Raw genomic sequence first — 15,834 nt, 5'->3', positions numbered from 1 at the left:
AAGAATTTTATACATAAGAAAAATAAGTAAATATTTTTTTAGAGATTCCAAACTTATTATGAAATTAAAAAAAAAAAAAAACAAGTTTATTTTATTCATTATTTACTCTTATATCTATACATTTGTATTGAATATTTTAGAAAATGCATAAATATTTTAGAAGAAAAAAATTTAGAAAATTTCTAATTTATTACAATAAAAATTTTAATTATACATAAAACGTTAAAAACAGATGGCACAAGAAAAGAAGAGAAAAAAAATATTTTCTGTAAAATATATATATAGTGAACGATGCCGTTTATTAAAAAAGTCCACTTGAGTATAGAGAACGATGCCGTTTTTGTTTTGTACCGTTTAACACTTGTGTTTTCAGTTCTGTTAACACAATAAAGAACACCTCATTATGTGCAAAAATAATATAATTATTATTTATATATTCATCTTTCCAATTACACATATCAATATTAAATTTTCTTTCAAAATAGTTAAAGCAAAAAGCCTTTTGATGTTGTTTAACACAAATTAAATTTTAAATTTTAAAATAAAAATAAATAAAATTATATAATATTTTTTATAATTTTCTTTTTAAATAATATTTTTTATCATATTAATATTTTCTAATAGTATTTAAAAATTATTAATATTGTAGTAAATGTATAATATTATAAGATACTATTTTAATCCAATTTAAATCACAAAATTTTAAAATATAAACGGTAAAATTACATCACACATCCCTGATATACGATACAATACATCAAGCATATCGGACCGAGTCCATAACTTTAATTCTCTTTAAACTTTAAAAGTCTAAATTTAAGATGGTTGATTTTGAATTAAATTTTAAATTGATTAAATAATTAAAAAATAATGAAATTTTCTCATAATAATATGTATTTTGTAAATATTAAATAATAAAAAGATATAAATATTTAATGAGTTAATATATTAGTTAATATCAAATGATACAAAAATTAAATAATTTTATATTTTCAAAATCACATTATAAAATTTTGTTAATAATAAAATTCTTCAGCATGTTAAATCATAATACAAAATTTATATTTAAATTTTCAACAAGTTTATTCGTATCACAGATTCACAAATAATTAATTATTTCTTAGATGATTATTTATTAAAATTTTGCTAAAGATAAAATTTTAATTAATTATGTCAAATATAATTTAAATTTGTATTTATATTTAAATTTATGAGGCGTGGTATATAGAGGGCATTGATTTTTAAATTTCAAAAACATCATTAAATCTAAACCCAAATTTAACAGTCACACCTAAGACCACCCTCTAGAATCAATGTGAAGACGAGTTATGAAGTGATAGTCGAGGAGATCGGTGATTGAAATCATTTGACACGGACAAAGATGGCTGAATAAGCAGAGAAGAGCTCACGGATGCCATCCGAACCAATGGAGGATTGTTTGCAAGATGGAAGAGAGGGATAGAGTCTGCAGATTCCAATGCCGAGTGAAATCAATAATCTTAGAGTCTGCACAAAAGCACTTAGGCCATGTAGGACATTTAAGTTCTCCGGATAAGTCTGGTATAGTCAGGCGAGTAGATGAGCTCATTGAATGAACATTCACTGAATAAAGCTTAATCGAAACAACAGAAGACTGAAACACTCCAAAACCATTCATAAGAGGATGGAACTGCAAATCATACGACCAAATTGAATCATAATATACTACAAAAATGAGCACCAGCACCGATACACTGCGCATAATGGAACTGGAAAGCTAAACTCAGAATCAATGACTAAGAATAACAATGCACTTCATACTGAAGATTATACAGTAATGTGTTTTCATGCACGCCTACTTCCCACGAGAAATGCTTACATTCGTGGGGCTAAATGTGTGCTCTATACAATCTCATGCGTTTAACTGTTTCTGAAGCAAGATAAATGTATAAAAAAAATCCTCATCTATGAACTCCTCTTGAGACATCAAGAGACAAAGCCAGCCCAGCAAAACCACCACGAGGTGTGACTTCTGTCGAAGGTCTTGGCCGCATGCAACCTGTAATTTTCGAGCACAATGCATCTTTGAATCTCTTAGAGAAAGTAATCTAAGCTGCCTATCAATCAACTAATTTGTGGTCTTTAGTCGAGCCATGGCAGTTCGAATTCGAAATGTGACTAGTCAATTTTAGTCTTCAAAACAGATTCTGACTCCTTAATGCCGAGACAGTTAACAGATTTTTTTCATTCCCAGTTTAAGAATATGTTTACCAAATTTGAACAGTTATGTTTCCCAAATCTTCTAAAGTGAATCCGGTATAAAATAGCATGCAGCTACAGGAATAACTTCAAATAATAAATCAAACGAATTCAAAGTTCAGTCTTGAGTTCTTGTAAATATGATAATAAATAAAAACTGAAAACAACGAATACCTGAAAAGTGCCAGAAGAAGCATGGTCAAAACCCATTTTTCTCATTATTGAGGGGGTTTAAGCATGGATCTCCAGTGGACACCTCAATCAATAGCAAGAGGAGGTAATTTCCAGAAATTCCATGAATTATAATCCTCCTGTTCCAAATGAAGGGGAAAAAAGGCAGAAAATTAGTCACTTCACAGAAGAATTAACTAAATCTGAAAATTCAGAAATAATTTGAGTGACTAAAGGTCGGTTCACTGAAAGTTTACTTAAGCTAAACCGGCTCGAGCATACAGAGGAAATGGAAACAGAATTATACCTGCTCATGAGATGATGTCATGACGGGGAATATGTCATGCACAATATCATGAAGTGAGGTATATGATTTTGTGTCAACACGGCGGTTCACGGCAACCTCACCCTGAAAATGCAAACCATCAGAAGGAAAAACAAACGGTAGAGATATTAGGAAAGGATTATAAAATGCTTCTTTTACAGCACAAAGGCCTTGACTTACCTTCGGATTGATGATGAAGATTTTTCCCTTTGGGATTCCAACCTTAAGATAGCTAATCTCATCTGTATCTCTATTACCAAAACCAGCGTAAAAAGGATTGCTATCCGGAGGAAACAACGCCTTGATATCCTGATATTGAAGATCGTAAAGTATTAGAACTCACCTTCATAAATATACCAATGGCCCCATACAAATAGTTCTCAGAAGTTTTTTGGGACTCCTGAAGATGTTAACTATCACAACTTATCTTCCTCTATCTAAATAAAGTATAGAATCTCAGAGAAAACTTTGCACTTCTGGTAAGAAGTTCTGTAAAATCTAAGTCTTCTCCAATGAACAGCTGAAGAAAAGGGAAATATACTTTTCAAAGCATTTTTATCAAATGGAGAGAGAGTACTAAAACCGCAAAGACTAGAATAATTTACATAGAATCTCAAACTATACAAAGTTATCTATCTGAAGAAACAAATGTTAGCTATGAAAGAGATTAACAAAATGGCAAGTGTATATCAGCTTCGACGACTTCAGAATATATCGAGACAGAAACAACGGAGGAAACTAACCTCTAAGCATGCAATCTTGAATTCATGTGGAGCCCTTCTAATGACTGACAAAAAAGAGAGGATATTAGTCCATAAATTATAATTAGGAAAGGCATTTGTCAACATAAAATTCACTAAATGCTCAAAGCCATCATCAAAATTGTATTATTAGGATTTGCACAGAAGTGGAAGCCACAAGCATGCACTGCACAGGCAAAGAAATGTAGATCAAGACTAAATGATGCGCATGCATAGAACATGCAGAAAAAAAATCTGAAAGAAGGCTAAATATATTATTTGGCCCTTACTTTTACATAAAATATCAATTGGAACTCTGATTTTTTTTTGTGGCTAATATTTAACATCTAAACTTTTATAAAAATATAAATATTTAACCCTGAAGTTTGTAAAGTATAACTATTAAATACCAGAACTTTATAAAAGTGTAATGAAAAGTCAGTACATGTGCAATCCCCGTCCGCATTTAGAGGTTTAAATAGTCACATTTAAAAAAAAAATTTAGGTGTTAAATATTTAGAATAAAAAGATCAAGTTACCAATTGACTTCTGTGTTAAGGTCAGGAGCAAAATTATGTATTCAGTCCTGAAAGAACTATAGAAAATAATTCAATACACTAGATACCTTCACGGAATAAAGATGGAAAAAGACCATCAGGGGATATAACAACAGGACCATCTGGTAAAGCCTTCCCATTCTGCAAATGAAAGAACAAATGCATAGATAACTTATAGATCAAATCTATAACAAACAGATTATGTTTATCTACTAGTTTCTTATCTCTATTATCTTATTTTACTCGTTTGTTATTATATTTCTGTTATTTTATTTTATGAGTTCTTTATCTAATAATTGTTTGTATTAGATATCTACTCTAATTAAACACTATGATTGAATGAGGGTTATTTTATTCAATAAAACCAACCGAAAATTACAAACACGTTGAGATTTAAGACTCTCTCCCATCAAGGAGTCTGAGGTGTTAAAAGAACTCTCTTTGATGAGCTTCTTCCCTATTGATCATCCCGTAATGCGATTTGTAATCCGGGACCACAACAAATTGGTATTAGAGCCAATTGTGATGGGAGATTCAACAAATTTAAGTGAGGAACTGAAATCCTCACTTTGCACAATGCAAGCACAAAATGAGGCTAAATTGGTTCAACTATAAGCTAGGAATTGATATTAGAGCCAATTGTGATGGGAGATTCAACAAATTTAAGTGAGGAACTGAAGTCCTTACTTTACGAAATGCAAGCACAAAATGAGGCTAAATTGGTTCAGCTATAAGCTAGGATTGCTTAATTCGAGTCTCATATACAATATGTTTCAATAGTTGTAAAATTTTCTTGGTAATCCCAATGACAATTGCAACAAAAACTTGGATACAGATACAGGTAGCAACAATAGTTTTGTGAATAAAAGCATTCAATTTGAAAATAGAACTAGAACTCGGGCAGAAACTAGGAAGATGACTACCATGAATCTAGCTGCAAGCAATGGTGAAATAGATGGAAAACAATTTTCTGGTCCACCACACAATCTACAATGGTTCATTCAGAGATTATGAAAGAAACTTCTCTACTCATTAAAAAGCTCAACAACTTAGAAATGGTAGGAAAAAGGCTAAAGATCTTTCTTATGACAATGATGAATTTTATTTTGCTGGTTATCAATTTACGAAATTGTTTTGGTTGAGAGTGGAGCACGAGGATCAATGAAGATAACAGAAGATAGCCAATCTTATTTAGAATTTGAGCTTGAAAACAAGCTCTTTTTCTAAGAGGAGAGTAATGTTATGGATAACGGATAGATCAAATCCATAACAAACAGATTATGTTTATCTACTAGTTTCTTATCTCTATTATCTTATCTTATTTATATTAATTTATCTTATCTTATCGTTTATTATTAGGTTTCTGTTATTTTATCTTAGGAGGAGTATTATTTTATTCAATAAAACAAGTAGAAAAATTATAAATACATTGAGATATAAAACTTTCTCTCATTAACGAGTTTGAGACTGAAATGGTAAGAGCTCCCTTTGATGAGCTTCTTTCCTATCAAACATCCCGTGATGCGATAGAATACAAATAAGAGAGAAACATAATTAGACTTTATGAACTTTGAGTAATAAACTTCAAATAGTTAGTTCAGCATTGATTCACCTGCTTAAGGTTGACTAGGAATTGTCTAGTATGATAGGCTTGAGATATTGCACGAGCACTTAGAAAAAGCAATTGATACCCATTTTCCTGTACAAAAAGAGAAAACTATTTAAATCCATGCACGATTCAACAGCACTACCGCAGTCTTAAGTCTTTTTGTACACAACATACAAATATATTTGCATTTTTAACACACCCACCAAGAGAAATTATACATCTCCAAACACATGATTACATTGATGCAAAGATGATTCCAAACTAACAAAAAGAATTTAGGACCAAAAAGATAGTCTACAATTTGGACTGTATGGAGGAAAACAGCAAGAAGGAATTAGCTTAATTGAAGTAATGAATGAAAAGATGATATATCAAGCATTGCTTCGAAACTATGAACTCTCACACAAATTCCAATCCAAAAACACACACAAAATGAGATGCAACAGACCTTAATAGCTGAAAATAAAGGTGCCACCCCTGTCTGTGACCAATCCATCCCAACCAAAGGCATGAACTGACCAAGAACATCTGATCTGTGATAATGTCAAAGAAAGGCGTCAGATATGTCCAGGAGAAACCCCAGCCTGGAAACTAAAAGCTAAGAGAAAAAAAAAAAAACTAAATCATAAAACATTAAAGGGGCATCAATGCAATGCAAGCCGACTCCAATACCAAGTGAATGAGTGTAAAAAGGATGTATGGAAAAGAGATGAGGCTTTTGAAATAGATATTATAAAGTTTTAAATGTTCAGATAAATAGAAATTCAGAGAGAAAAAATTACTTAATTATGATGTTTTCATGCAACATCCATGATAAAAGAATGACCTCAAAGAAAAAGGAAAGGATGTAATAATAAATAAATGAGATGGAATCCTTAAAGCTCAGACACCTAGCACTGGTAGCTAAAAATCATTACCATAAGTTATTGTATCACATCAATATCGGTTTTAAGTAGTCAAAATTTTAGAAGCATAAAAGAGATAAAATAGATCCATAACTATTCATGCTAGACCTACTTTGTGAGTTTCATTATGTTCCAGTTTCGGCACATATTCACTTTTCATATAACCCCACTCAGTTTTAATGAGATTGGGTTTAAGACCCAGTCCTGTGTCCAATGCTATCAACAGACTCGACAACCAAATATGACACGGTTAGTAGATACTTGATAAATAACCTATGTAAGTACTTTTCCATTCACATTATGTTTACAACAACAGAAGTTATAGAAGAATTAATATTTAGGATGGACTTCACCTTTGCCAAGTTCATATTGCAATAACATGCAACTCTAAGAAACAGTGAAAATTGAATTTGTAATCATTTTAAAATCCAAATCATTTAGGAATGATATACTGCATTAAAAAAAAATTCAAAAAATCTTACTTTGTTATTGTCCCATCAACATCTGAGATCACTATGCGAGTGTTCCATTTCCACAGATAAATTCGAGCATCAACCTGTTGAGCAACATAAAATTAAATGACATAAAAAAAAAAAAACAAAATGAAAGAATAACTTCAAAAGAAAAGGATATAATATATAGAAAGTATCATCTACAAGGGGAAAAAAGGTGATTATTTTAAGCAAAAAAAGCAATGATGAACAACCTTCTGCTTTCCCAGCATTGAAGTGGAGAATGTGAATGTTACTGTATTACTGCCGTCCTTCAGATTCAATGATGCCAACTCTTCAGATATTGGGGAAATCGCCCTTACCATCTTTTTTGAAAGCTTGGGCTTCACAATATTTTTATCATTTTCTGTGTCAATATTGCTGTCTGAAACATTCTCAACATCAGAACTTCTGTTGTCAGTTACCGCCGTTACCACCTTTTCCGAAAGCTCGGGCTTGACAATATTTTTATCATTTTCTGTATCAATATTGCTGTCGGGAACATTCTCAACATCAGAACTTTTGTTGTCAGTTACGGTTGGTGGTGTGGGAATCCTAGATCCTGATCTTCTAAAATTGAAAGGCCAAAGACTCCAATTTCCACCAGTTGTCGCAATGTCTTTTGATGGATCCCCTGCAAGAGATTTCTCAAATTGCTCAACAAGGATCGTGTATTTTGGTTCAAATATGATTGCAGCTCCAAAAGCAACTATTCCTACAATGATAGGTGCAGCTGCATCCCATGGGAATTAATAGCCACCAATTCTAATAATAAGCCTATCATTCTTCACAACTGCAGGACCTATATAGGAATTTATCTATGTTATGCTTTTCAGCATAAAATGCTTGCGAAGCAGTCAGCTCAGTGTTTGCAAAGAGACATCTCAGCATACAGCATAATGTGTGTGACACTAGGACTTTCTGTGGTTTCCTTATAAGGAGCATTTGAACAACTAGAACAATTACCAAATACAACCGAAGCTTCACTTGGATTTAATCACAATTAATATGACAGGAATAAGCCATAAATTTAGAGATGGTACCACTTTTAATCCAAAAATACATAATTCCTATGAAAAGGAAATGTCAAGAAAAGGTTGGTACAAAATTAAAATAACAATTTGTTCTGAATGCAGCAGCATAAAATTTTATGACACTGAATATAAGACGAAATTACCAAATTCAAAATAGAAATGCTTTCATTTCAGTGCACTATTGTCTAATCAACTTGAAGTTAAAGCCCAGAAAAGAAAGATGGTATTATAAAACCAAATATCAAAAATCTCCTTACCAACAGCTGGATTGGCAACACTATTCTTTATTTCTGGATGAGGAGAATCTTCATTATTGGAGGGCTCCGGTGATGATTGGTTTTCCTTGTCTATATCTGAATTTATACAGCACAGTTCATCTTTGCTATTTAATTTCCACTCCAAGGATTTGGAATCCGAGCCCACTGAATGGCTTAAAGGATGTTGGAGGTCCTCTGCATCCATATTATCACTGCAAGACCACATATTAGGCAATGATTCTGCCAGTCGTTCAGCTCTCACATCAGCAGTGCCATTAAGGTTAGGAATAGAAATGGGACTTGATGCTTCCCTTGAATTTCCCATCAAGGTTTCATCATCGGCAAATTGATTCTTTTGGAAAAAGCTGTCTCCAGATGAAAATGATTCATCATTTACACTAAGAGGCCCATTCACTTCGTCAGTGCCCTCAGGACAACACGAGGGATTATTTTCTTCAACTACACCATCTGAAAAATTCAGCTTTCCCTGAATTTCTTTGTGTTTGAAGTCATCAAGATCACCAAAAATAAATTGTTCTTCTTCTGAACTCTCAGATGATGTAACACTAACTGCTCTTGCCAACTCATGATCACCATCAGGTTGCTCTGAACTCTCAGATGCTGGAACACTAACTGCTTTTGCCAGCTCACGATCACCATCAAGTTGTTCTGAACTCTCAGATGCTGGAACACTAACTGCTTCTGCAAGCTCACAATAACCATCAAGTTGTTCTGAACTCTCAGATGATGGAACACTAACTGCTTTTGCCAGCTCACGATCACCATCAAGTTGTTCTGAACTCTCAGATGATGGAACACTAACTGCTTTTGCCAGCTTGCAATCACCATCAAGTTGTTCTGAACTCTCAGATGCTGGAATACTAACTGCTTTTGCCAGCTCGTGATCACCATCAAGTTGTTCTGAACTCTCAGATGCTGGAACACTAACTGCTTTTGCTAGCTCATGATCACCATCAAGTTGTCCTGAAATCCCAGATGCTGGAACACTAACTGCTTTTTCCAGCTCACGATCACCATCAAGTTGTTCTAAACTCCCAGATGATGGAACACTAACTGCTTTTTCCAGCTCACGATCACCATCAAGTTGTTCTGAACCACCCACTGATTCTAAAGAAGGTTGTAGCTCATAACTGGTAATTTTATCCCCAAAGTTTATCCCATTTTCAAATTGGCAAACTGAGTTGGTAAAACTGGAGCTCGTTGACTGTACTTCAGTCAAACCACATGCAGGGTCCACAGTGACCATTTGAGTATAGGATTTTGGCTCTGCCAGTGACACTTCAAGGTTCACCTCATCATGGCCACGTACCAGAGGAGGAGATGGATTTGCTAGTTGAGGGTGGTTATCACAAGACTCAGTGCATAATGTCTCGAGCTCTATTTCCTCAGCTTGCTGAGTAACTGTATCCTGAATGAAACTTTGACCACCTCAATGTCAAAGAATCATAAATTATCAATGCATAGCAATTAAACAATCAATCCAAGGAACAGCCCTACATTATAGCTGCCCCCTTCCCCCACCCACCAGCAGTGGACACACAGAAATTAACTGGGAGGCTGACATGAATAAATATATATCAAGAAGCTAATTTCTAATAAAAAGTTAATAATATATTACAATTAAATTACTATTAGTTTTTTCTATTTTTCATTAATTGAAATCTATTCATAATAATTTTATTAACAATATTTGCAAGTATATCTTTTTCAATGTAAGTCACCAAATTATCATTTCATTATATTACAGAGTGGACTTTTAATGATATTTATTGCTGAAAAAGCTAATTTTGTTTACTTGGGTAATATTGATTGAACAGGTTGATTGATCGATGATACTTATTATGCAATTGTTCTTTTATAGAACTGTTCCATAGCTATAAGTTTCTTTTAAAAAAATCAATAAATACAGTTAAATATCACTTAAGATAAATATTTCATATAACTACTAATAAAAATCATAAACATAATAATTTAGAAAAACTTTTAAGCACTAAAATTTTTTTCCCTAAATTTAAATAGTTTAATCCATTACCTGTAAAACCATAGTTTTATATATTTAAATTTTATTTTTTTTCCTAAATTTAAATAGTTTAACCCACTGCTCATTAAAGTCATATTTATCTAGATTTAAAAGTTGTTTTTCGTAAATTTAAATAGTGTACCCATTATCCATGAAACTCATGGTCATCTGCAATTAAAACTTACTTTTCCTAATGTTAGATAATCTAAACATTACATATGAAACTCATTTTTAAAAAAATTAAAATTTTTTTCTTAAATTAAGTAATATAACCTATATTTTCGATCAATTCCCTTAAATAAATTTGCAACAAAGTGAGATAAACAAAAAAATTCAGTCACCTCTTAAATAATAAAGAATGGTGTATAAGAATAATGATAGAATAAAAGACTTACTTTTATTAATATGTTCAAAGGAAGAGAAAATTTGAAATAGAGACAATATGAGAACCACTAAAGTACTTGACTTTTGGAATATTGGAAAGAATAGGAAACGGAATTGGATTATTAGTTGGCCGATACTCAAAAAAAGGATAGCAATTTATACCAAAAATTAAGTAGGAGTTTGAGAAATGAGAAATTACATAAACACCTCTAATTTTGAAAAAAAAATCAGGGAGATCATGCATGGATCCATCCCTACCCCACCCCAAGAAAAAAAAAAGGAATTTTATCTTGTGAATATATTTCTTTCTTTAGAAAGTTGATATCAGTCACAAGCGAGCTGAATATGAATGAGCCTGAACCTGGCTCAAGATAAAGAAAAGGTATGGGCACCTAGCATAAAATTGACCCAGTGGTTATTCCACTAGGCAGAAAACCAAGGTCATGATGGTTAAATGGAATAAGAATTTAGGACCATGTCAGTCACCCAAGCCTCATTCCTAAACTACTCTTTTCTTTTTTAACTTTGAGCATCATATTGGAAAATAGAAAATTTAAAACAAAAAAAGAAGAGCAACAGCAACATTACTGTGAATGCACACATTAACAAGTGGACCTATTGGCAGCTAAAACTTTCATAAGGCCACATTTACACAGCTCATAGGGCCTCATTTGACACATGGACACTTGTTTCCAAAGAAGAAGATGTAGAAGCCCCTGCTTGCTTTCCATTACGACAAAAGGATGTCATGTTGCTTTGGCTTTAACAAGCTATCATCGCACTTGGGACTAACAGAAGCACTCAGTTATGGGTCAGGCTGACCAGCTGAACCAAAATTAACTTGGATTCAGCTTAAAGAGCTCTATATTGGCTTGTTCAGTTTATAATTGAGCTCTGGAAGATATTCTCACAAACAGTAAACAGGCAGGGTCAGCTCTTCACAGCCATAGATGTGATGCCTAGTTGTGTTTGCAGAAGTTCCTATATCTTATTTGTTGAATATTAGGTAATTACTCTTTTTGTCCCTTATCAAAACACTAAATTATTTTTAAAAGTCTGGATTATTCATAAGCAATCTTTCAAATTAATAAACAGATAGAAAATGTACCTCAAGTAGAAATTCAGTTGTCACATGCAAAGTTTCAGCAAAAAAATTAATGTCACCAGGTCCTCCACTAGCGAGGTAGAGTGTTTCCGCAGATTGCTCTTTTGAACCATCCAACCCCACCAGTGAGTTCTCAGAATTCTCGCAGTAAATGAACGATTGAGTTCTATTGGAACCAGTCTCCTCATAAATGCCAACCTCTGCTACTGCAACATTTCTTTCATCAGAAAACTGTTCTTGGTCAAACTTCTTGCTGGGAGATTCTCCAATCACATCCTGGATTTGTGAATCAGAACAAGCCACCTCAGAGATCATACCATGAGAATTCTCATCAGGATTCTGTAAACCAGGTTCATTGGCGCCTCTTGATATTCCAGATATTTCTTCCAGGGAACTTTCGTCTAATACAAAAGTCTCCACAATTTGTTCAGTGGCACCTAAACTGGACACTGCTACACTACTTTCTTCAACAGAAAACTTCCCATTCTCAAAGCCAGAGTGAGAACTAGTGCCCATTTGCATATTACAAGAACCAGTTTCCTCAGCCAACATATAATGGCCCATGCTGTTTTCAGTGACAACCTGCACAGATGAGCCAACCTGGCTTTGTCCATCGTTGTTCGGCCTATCCCTGACCCCTGTACCCTCAGAAGTATACGAAGCAGAAAACTGTGAAGCATTACCTTTCCTGGACCTACTAGAGGCGAGATTAGTTGACCACTTCACATCCAATAGGTTGGCTGCAATCTCTGCACGGTCCAATGAACTCATTCTTACAACACCATCATCATCACCGTTATTTTCATCTCGATAACCATCTTCCTTCATTGAGCTCTGTCCAAAAACAAGACCAAATATCCTTGACCGTCGGGAACTAGTCCTAGCAACAATCTTACCATTATTTCCATCAATCTGGCCACATGTATTTGACTGATTTAAATCAAAATTACAACTTTTGGACTTCAACGGCATCCTTTTCTGGGATGGTTCATCTGCCTCATCACTATAAGATGATAAAACAGATTCCCCTTCATCTCCTTCTACCTCCCTGAGAAAGTAAGCTTCTCCTCTGTTATCAAGATACATATGAAAATTTGCATCAATTCCATTAACACAAATGTTAACAATTTTCTCTCTTGCCTTCAAAACCCCTTGAAATTTCCCAAACCGGACATACCAAGGCGAGGATTTAAAGCTCCCATCTGGCTGCTCCACCACAATGATATCCACAGCCCCACCAAAAGGATGAAAGGAGCCTGAGACTGTATAAACCCCTCTGGTTATATAGCTTCCCAGCCTCCCTACAGCATACATCTTAGGATAATTGGATATTTCAGACTACCCAACACACAAAATCTCAAAATTCAATCATAACTTAAGAACCCGAGCTATGAACCCCACAAAATTGCGAGGCTCCATTCAGTATAAACCTCAAAACCCTCGCAATCAACACGCTCCTAAGCCTCCCAATATCTCCAAAACATCAATTCTGATAGAACCCAGATCAAAAAAAACCCAAATTCACATAACAGTTCAATTATCCGATTAATGACAACTCAAAATAACAATGCTTTTTGGCGCGGAACCAAAAAAACAAAAATCAGATGAAGAGATAAAGGCCTACTATAGCATCAAAACAAAAAATGAAGGACACCCGCGAAACTTACATGAGTTGCTAATACCCAACAGCGTAAATTAAGAAACAAATAAGAAAGAATCAATCAGAGACCAAAGCAGCCGAAAAAAATCGTCAGAGAAACATTTAAATTGGAAAAGCACCGTATCCAAAAGGAAGCAATAAGAAAGAAGAGTAGTTGGGGTGCAATAAAAGCATATTCGTTTTAATTTATTCGAATGTGCCAAAACTGTAAAATCATTTAATACCAGCAAAGACGTAAAACATTTTTCAAAAAACAAGCCCATTATTTCATTGCTATACTATTGAAACACAACGAGAATGGAAACGAATAATAAATAAAGCATAGAGATAAAAGCAAAGCCATAAGAAACTGACCCGGAGAAGAGAAAAGGAAAAGGCCAGGAGGGGCTAAGAGATCTCCGATCTCTACAGATTCAAAAGGAGAAATGATCAAGAAAGAGTTTTTTTTTTTTTTTTCTTGGAAATGTCGAGAGAGAGAGAGAGAAAGATGATGGCAGTTGTTGACACGTAAGCATGGGACTTTGTGTGGGTTATTTGTTAGGTTTAGGGAGGACCATTTTTGTATATTTTGATTTTTGTGGTCGGCTTCTGTTTCAGTTAGTGAGTGAGAATGGCAAAGGAAATTTGTATGGATTTGGATTTTGGACCCAACCCCTCTGTTCTCTTGTCGTCTGTTCTGTTTTTATTCTGTTGTGTTCTGTTCTTTAACGGACACTACAGGAGAAGACGACGTATTCTCCTCTTCCAGCTTCCCAACTCAAAAGTCCACATCTCAAACGACCAGCGTTCTGTTCCTGCTCCTGTAATCACTATTGACGACATGACGTAACGTTAATTGGAATTTCTTTTCGGGTTTGGATATTGGTTACGTTAACGTCTTCCTCGTATATCAAAATTAAATTGCATGCTTTTTTTTATTTTTATAATTTAATAGCTTGGTATTTATATTTTGATTTTGTTAAATTTAAAATTTTATTATTTAACTTTTTATTAATTATTTTTAAATAATTAAAATACTAAATATATAATATTATTCAATCATCAAATTAAATTAAAATAAATATTTATATTCTTAGATTTCTTAAACATAAATAATTTATATTTTAACTTATTAATATATATATATATATATATATATATATATTTTATTATTAAGTTTGTATATTTTTAAAAAATTTACTAGTTTATTAATATTTTAAAATTATTTAATAAAAATATTTTTATATTTTATAAAATCAAACTTTTTAATTATTTTATTAAAAAAATCATTAATCATTTTGAATGTATATATTAGTTACATGTATTATTTAGTCTACACAATTTATTTCACTGGAGAAAATTCCATGAACTAAAAGTATGCACATGTGTCATCCTCATCCTTGTAATGCTAAAGCCTTATTTGATTGGAATTAAATGAACTAAAAACCTTCAAGTTCGCGGAAAGTTGCCATATTCATCTTGTTTGATTGTCAAATTTTTTTTAAATTTCCTAGAAACTTAAAGAATTTACTTTTTTAAAGCGAAGAAAGTAACTTACTTATCCAAAATAAGTAGTTACTATCGTGAGAAATTACTTTCCAAAAAATAGAGGAATTGAACTAAATAAGACCTAAACGATTACTTTGTTTTTATCAAAAATATTAAATGCATTTATTATTATTTATTGCATATTATCGTACCATAATTAATGTCTAAAAATAAATTTTTTTGAAAAAAAAATTATTATTTTGATGAAAAAAAAACTTTAACATCTATTATAAAAAAGATATGAGAAATCCATAAAAGAATAGCTCATAGTACACATATACTAAGAGCCTTAATCTACTTTAACTCATATCATTCCACAAAGTCTAACGCATAAGAATAGAAATCATGTCAAGATCCAATTTGAGAGAAAGATTTACTCTTATAAAGATGTTGTTGTTATCGTCTGGACAACCAACGTTGGGACTCTCTAATCTGATTCCATGAAGTGCAAGGCCAAGAATGAAAAACATAAAAGAAATGTGTTGCAAAATCATCAATTCAGCCATCCACAAAGAGAGTAGCAAAGACTCCAAAGCATATAGATCTATATCGCATCATTACATGAAGTCCACAATAAGAAAAAGTATAGTAAAACTTTGGCTTACCATTTAACTTTGAGAGATTGGAACGATTCAAATTATGGAGTCTAAGATAATGATTTATCTATTGCTAAAAGAGAATCCATCAAAAAAAATTGACAAACAAAAGATTATGCTCGAAAAACTATAAAGAATCAAAAGGTTGATATCGCGAACGTTTTTAAACTATCTAACTAATGACTAGAACGTAA

The 15,834-nt window shown here is 32.9% G+C and overlaps 1 protein-coding gene across 7 annotated transcripts; it reads right to left on the bottom strand.

Annotated features, from left to right (window-relative positions):
- Positions 1-1,679: 1,679 nt before the first annotated feature.
- LOC110615243 (phosphatidate phosphatase PAH2) lies at positions 1,680-14,189 on the bottom strand. Of its 7 annotated transcripts, none has more exons than XM_021757024.2 (13): positions 13,872-14,189; positions 11,861-13,346; positions 8,328-9,756; positions 7,252-7,670; positions 7,028-7,101; positions 6,089-6,173; positions 5,644-5,730; positions 4,100-4,172; positions 3,478-3,521; positions 2,915-3,043; positions 2,717-2,818; positions 2,413-2,549; positions 1,680-2,038 (listed from the first exon to the last, which is right to left on the bottom strand). In XM_021757024.2, the coding sequence occupies exons 2-12, from the start codon at positions 13,169-13,171 to the stop codon at positions 2,496-2,498; spliced, it is 3,807 nt and encodes a 1,268-aa protein (XP_021612716.1). In that variant the 5' UTR covers positions 13,172-13,346; positions 13,872-14,189; the 3' UTR covers positions 1,680-2,038; positions 2,413-2,495. The 7 variants fall into 7 exon arrangements, with proteins under 7 accessions (XP_021612716.1, XP_021612717.1, XP_043812796.1 ...); XM_021757025.2 differs by lacking the exon at positions 13,872-14,189 and adding an exon at positions 13,525-13,816; XM_043956861.1 differs by lacking the exons at positions 1,680-2,038; positions 13,872-14,189 and adding an exon at positions 2,045-2,325 and having other exon boundaries at positions 11,861-13,816.
- Between the last annotated feature and the right edge of the window lie 1,645 nt (positions 14,190-15,834).

The sequence above is a fragment of the Manihot esculenta genome, chromosome 5, assembly GCF_001659605.2.
Source record: "Manihot esculenta cultivar AM560-2 chromosome 5, M.esculenta_v8, whole genome shotgun sequence".
Classification (NCBI taxonomy): Eukaryota; Viridiplantae; Streptophyta; class Magnoliopsida; order Malpighiales; family Euphorbiaceae; genus Manihot; species Manihot esculenta.
The sequence above is the reverse complement of the archived record's forward strand: the minus strand, read 5'-3'. Positions and strand labels throughout refer to the sequence as shown.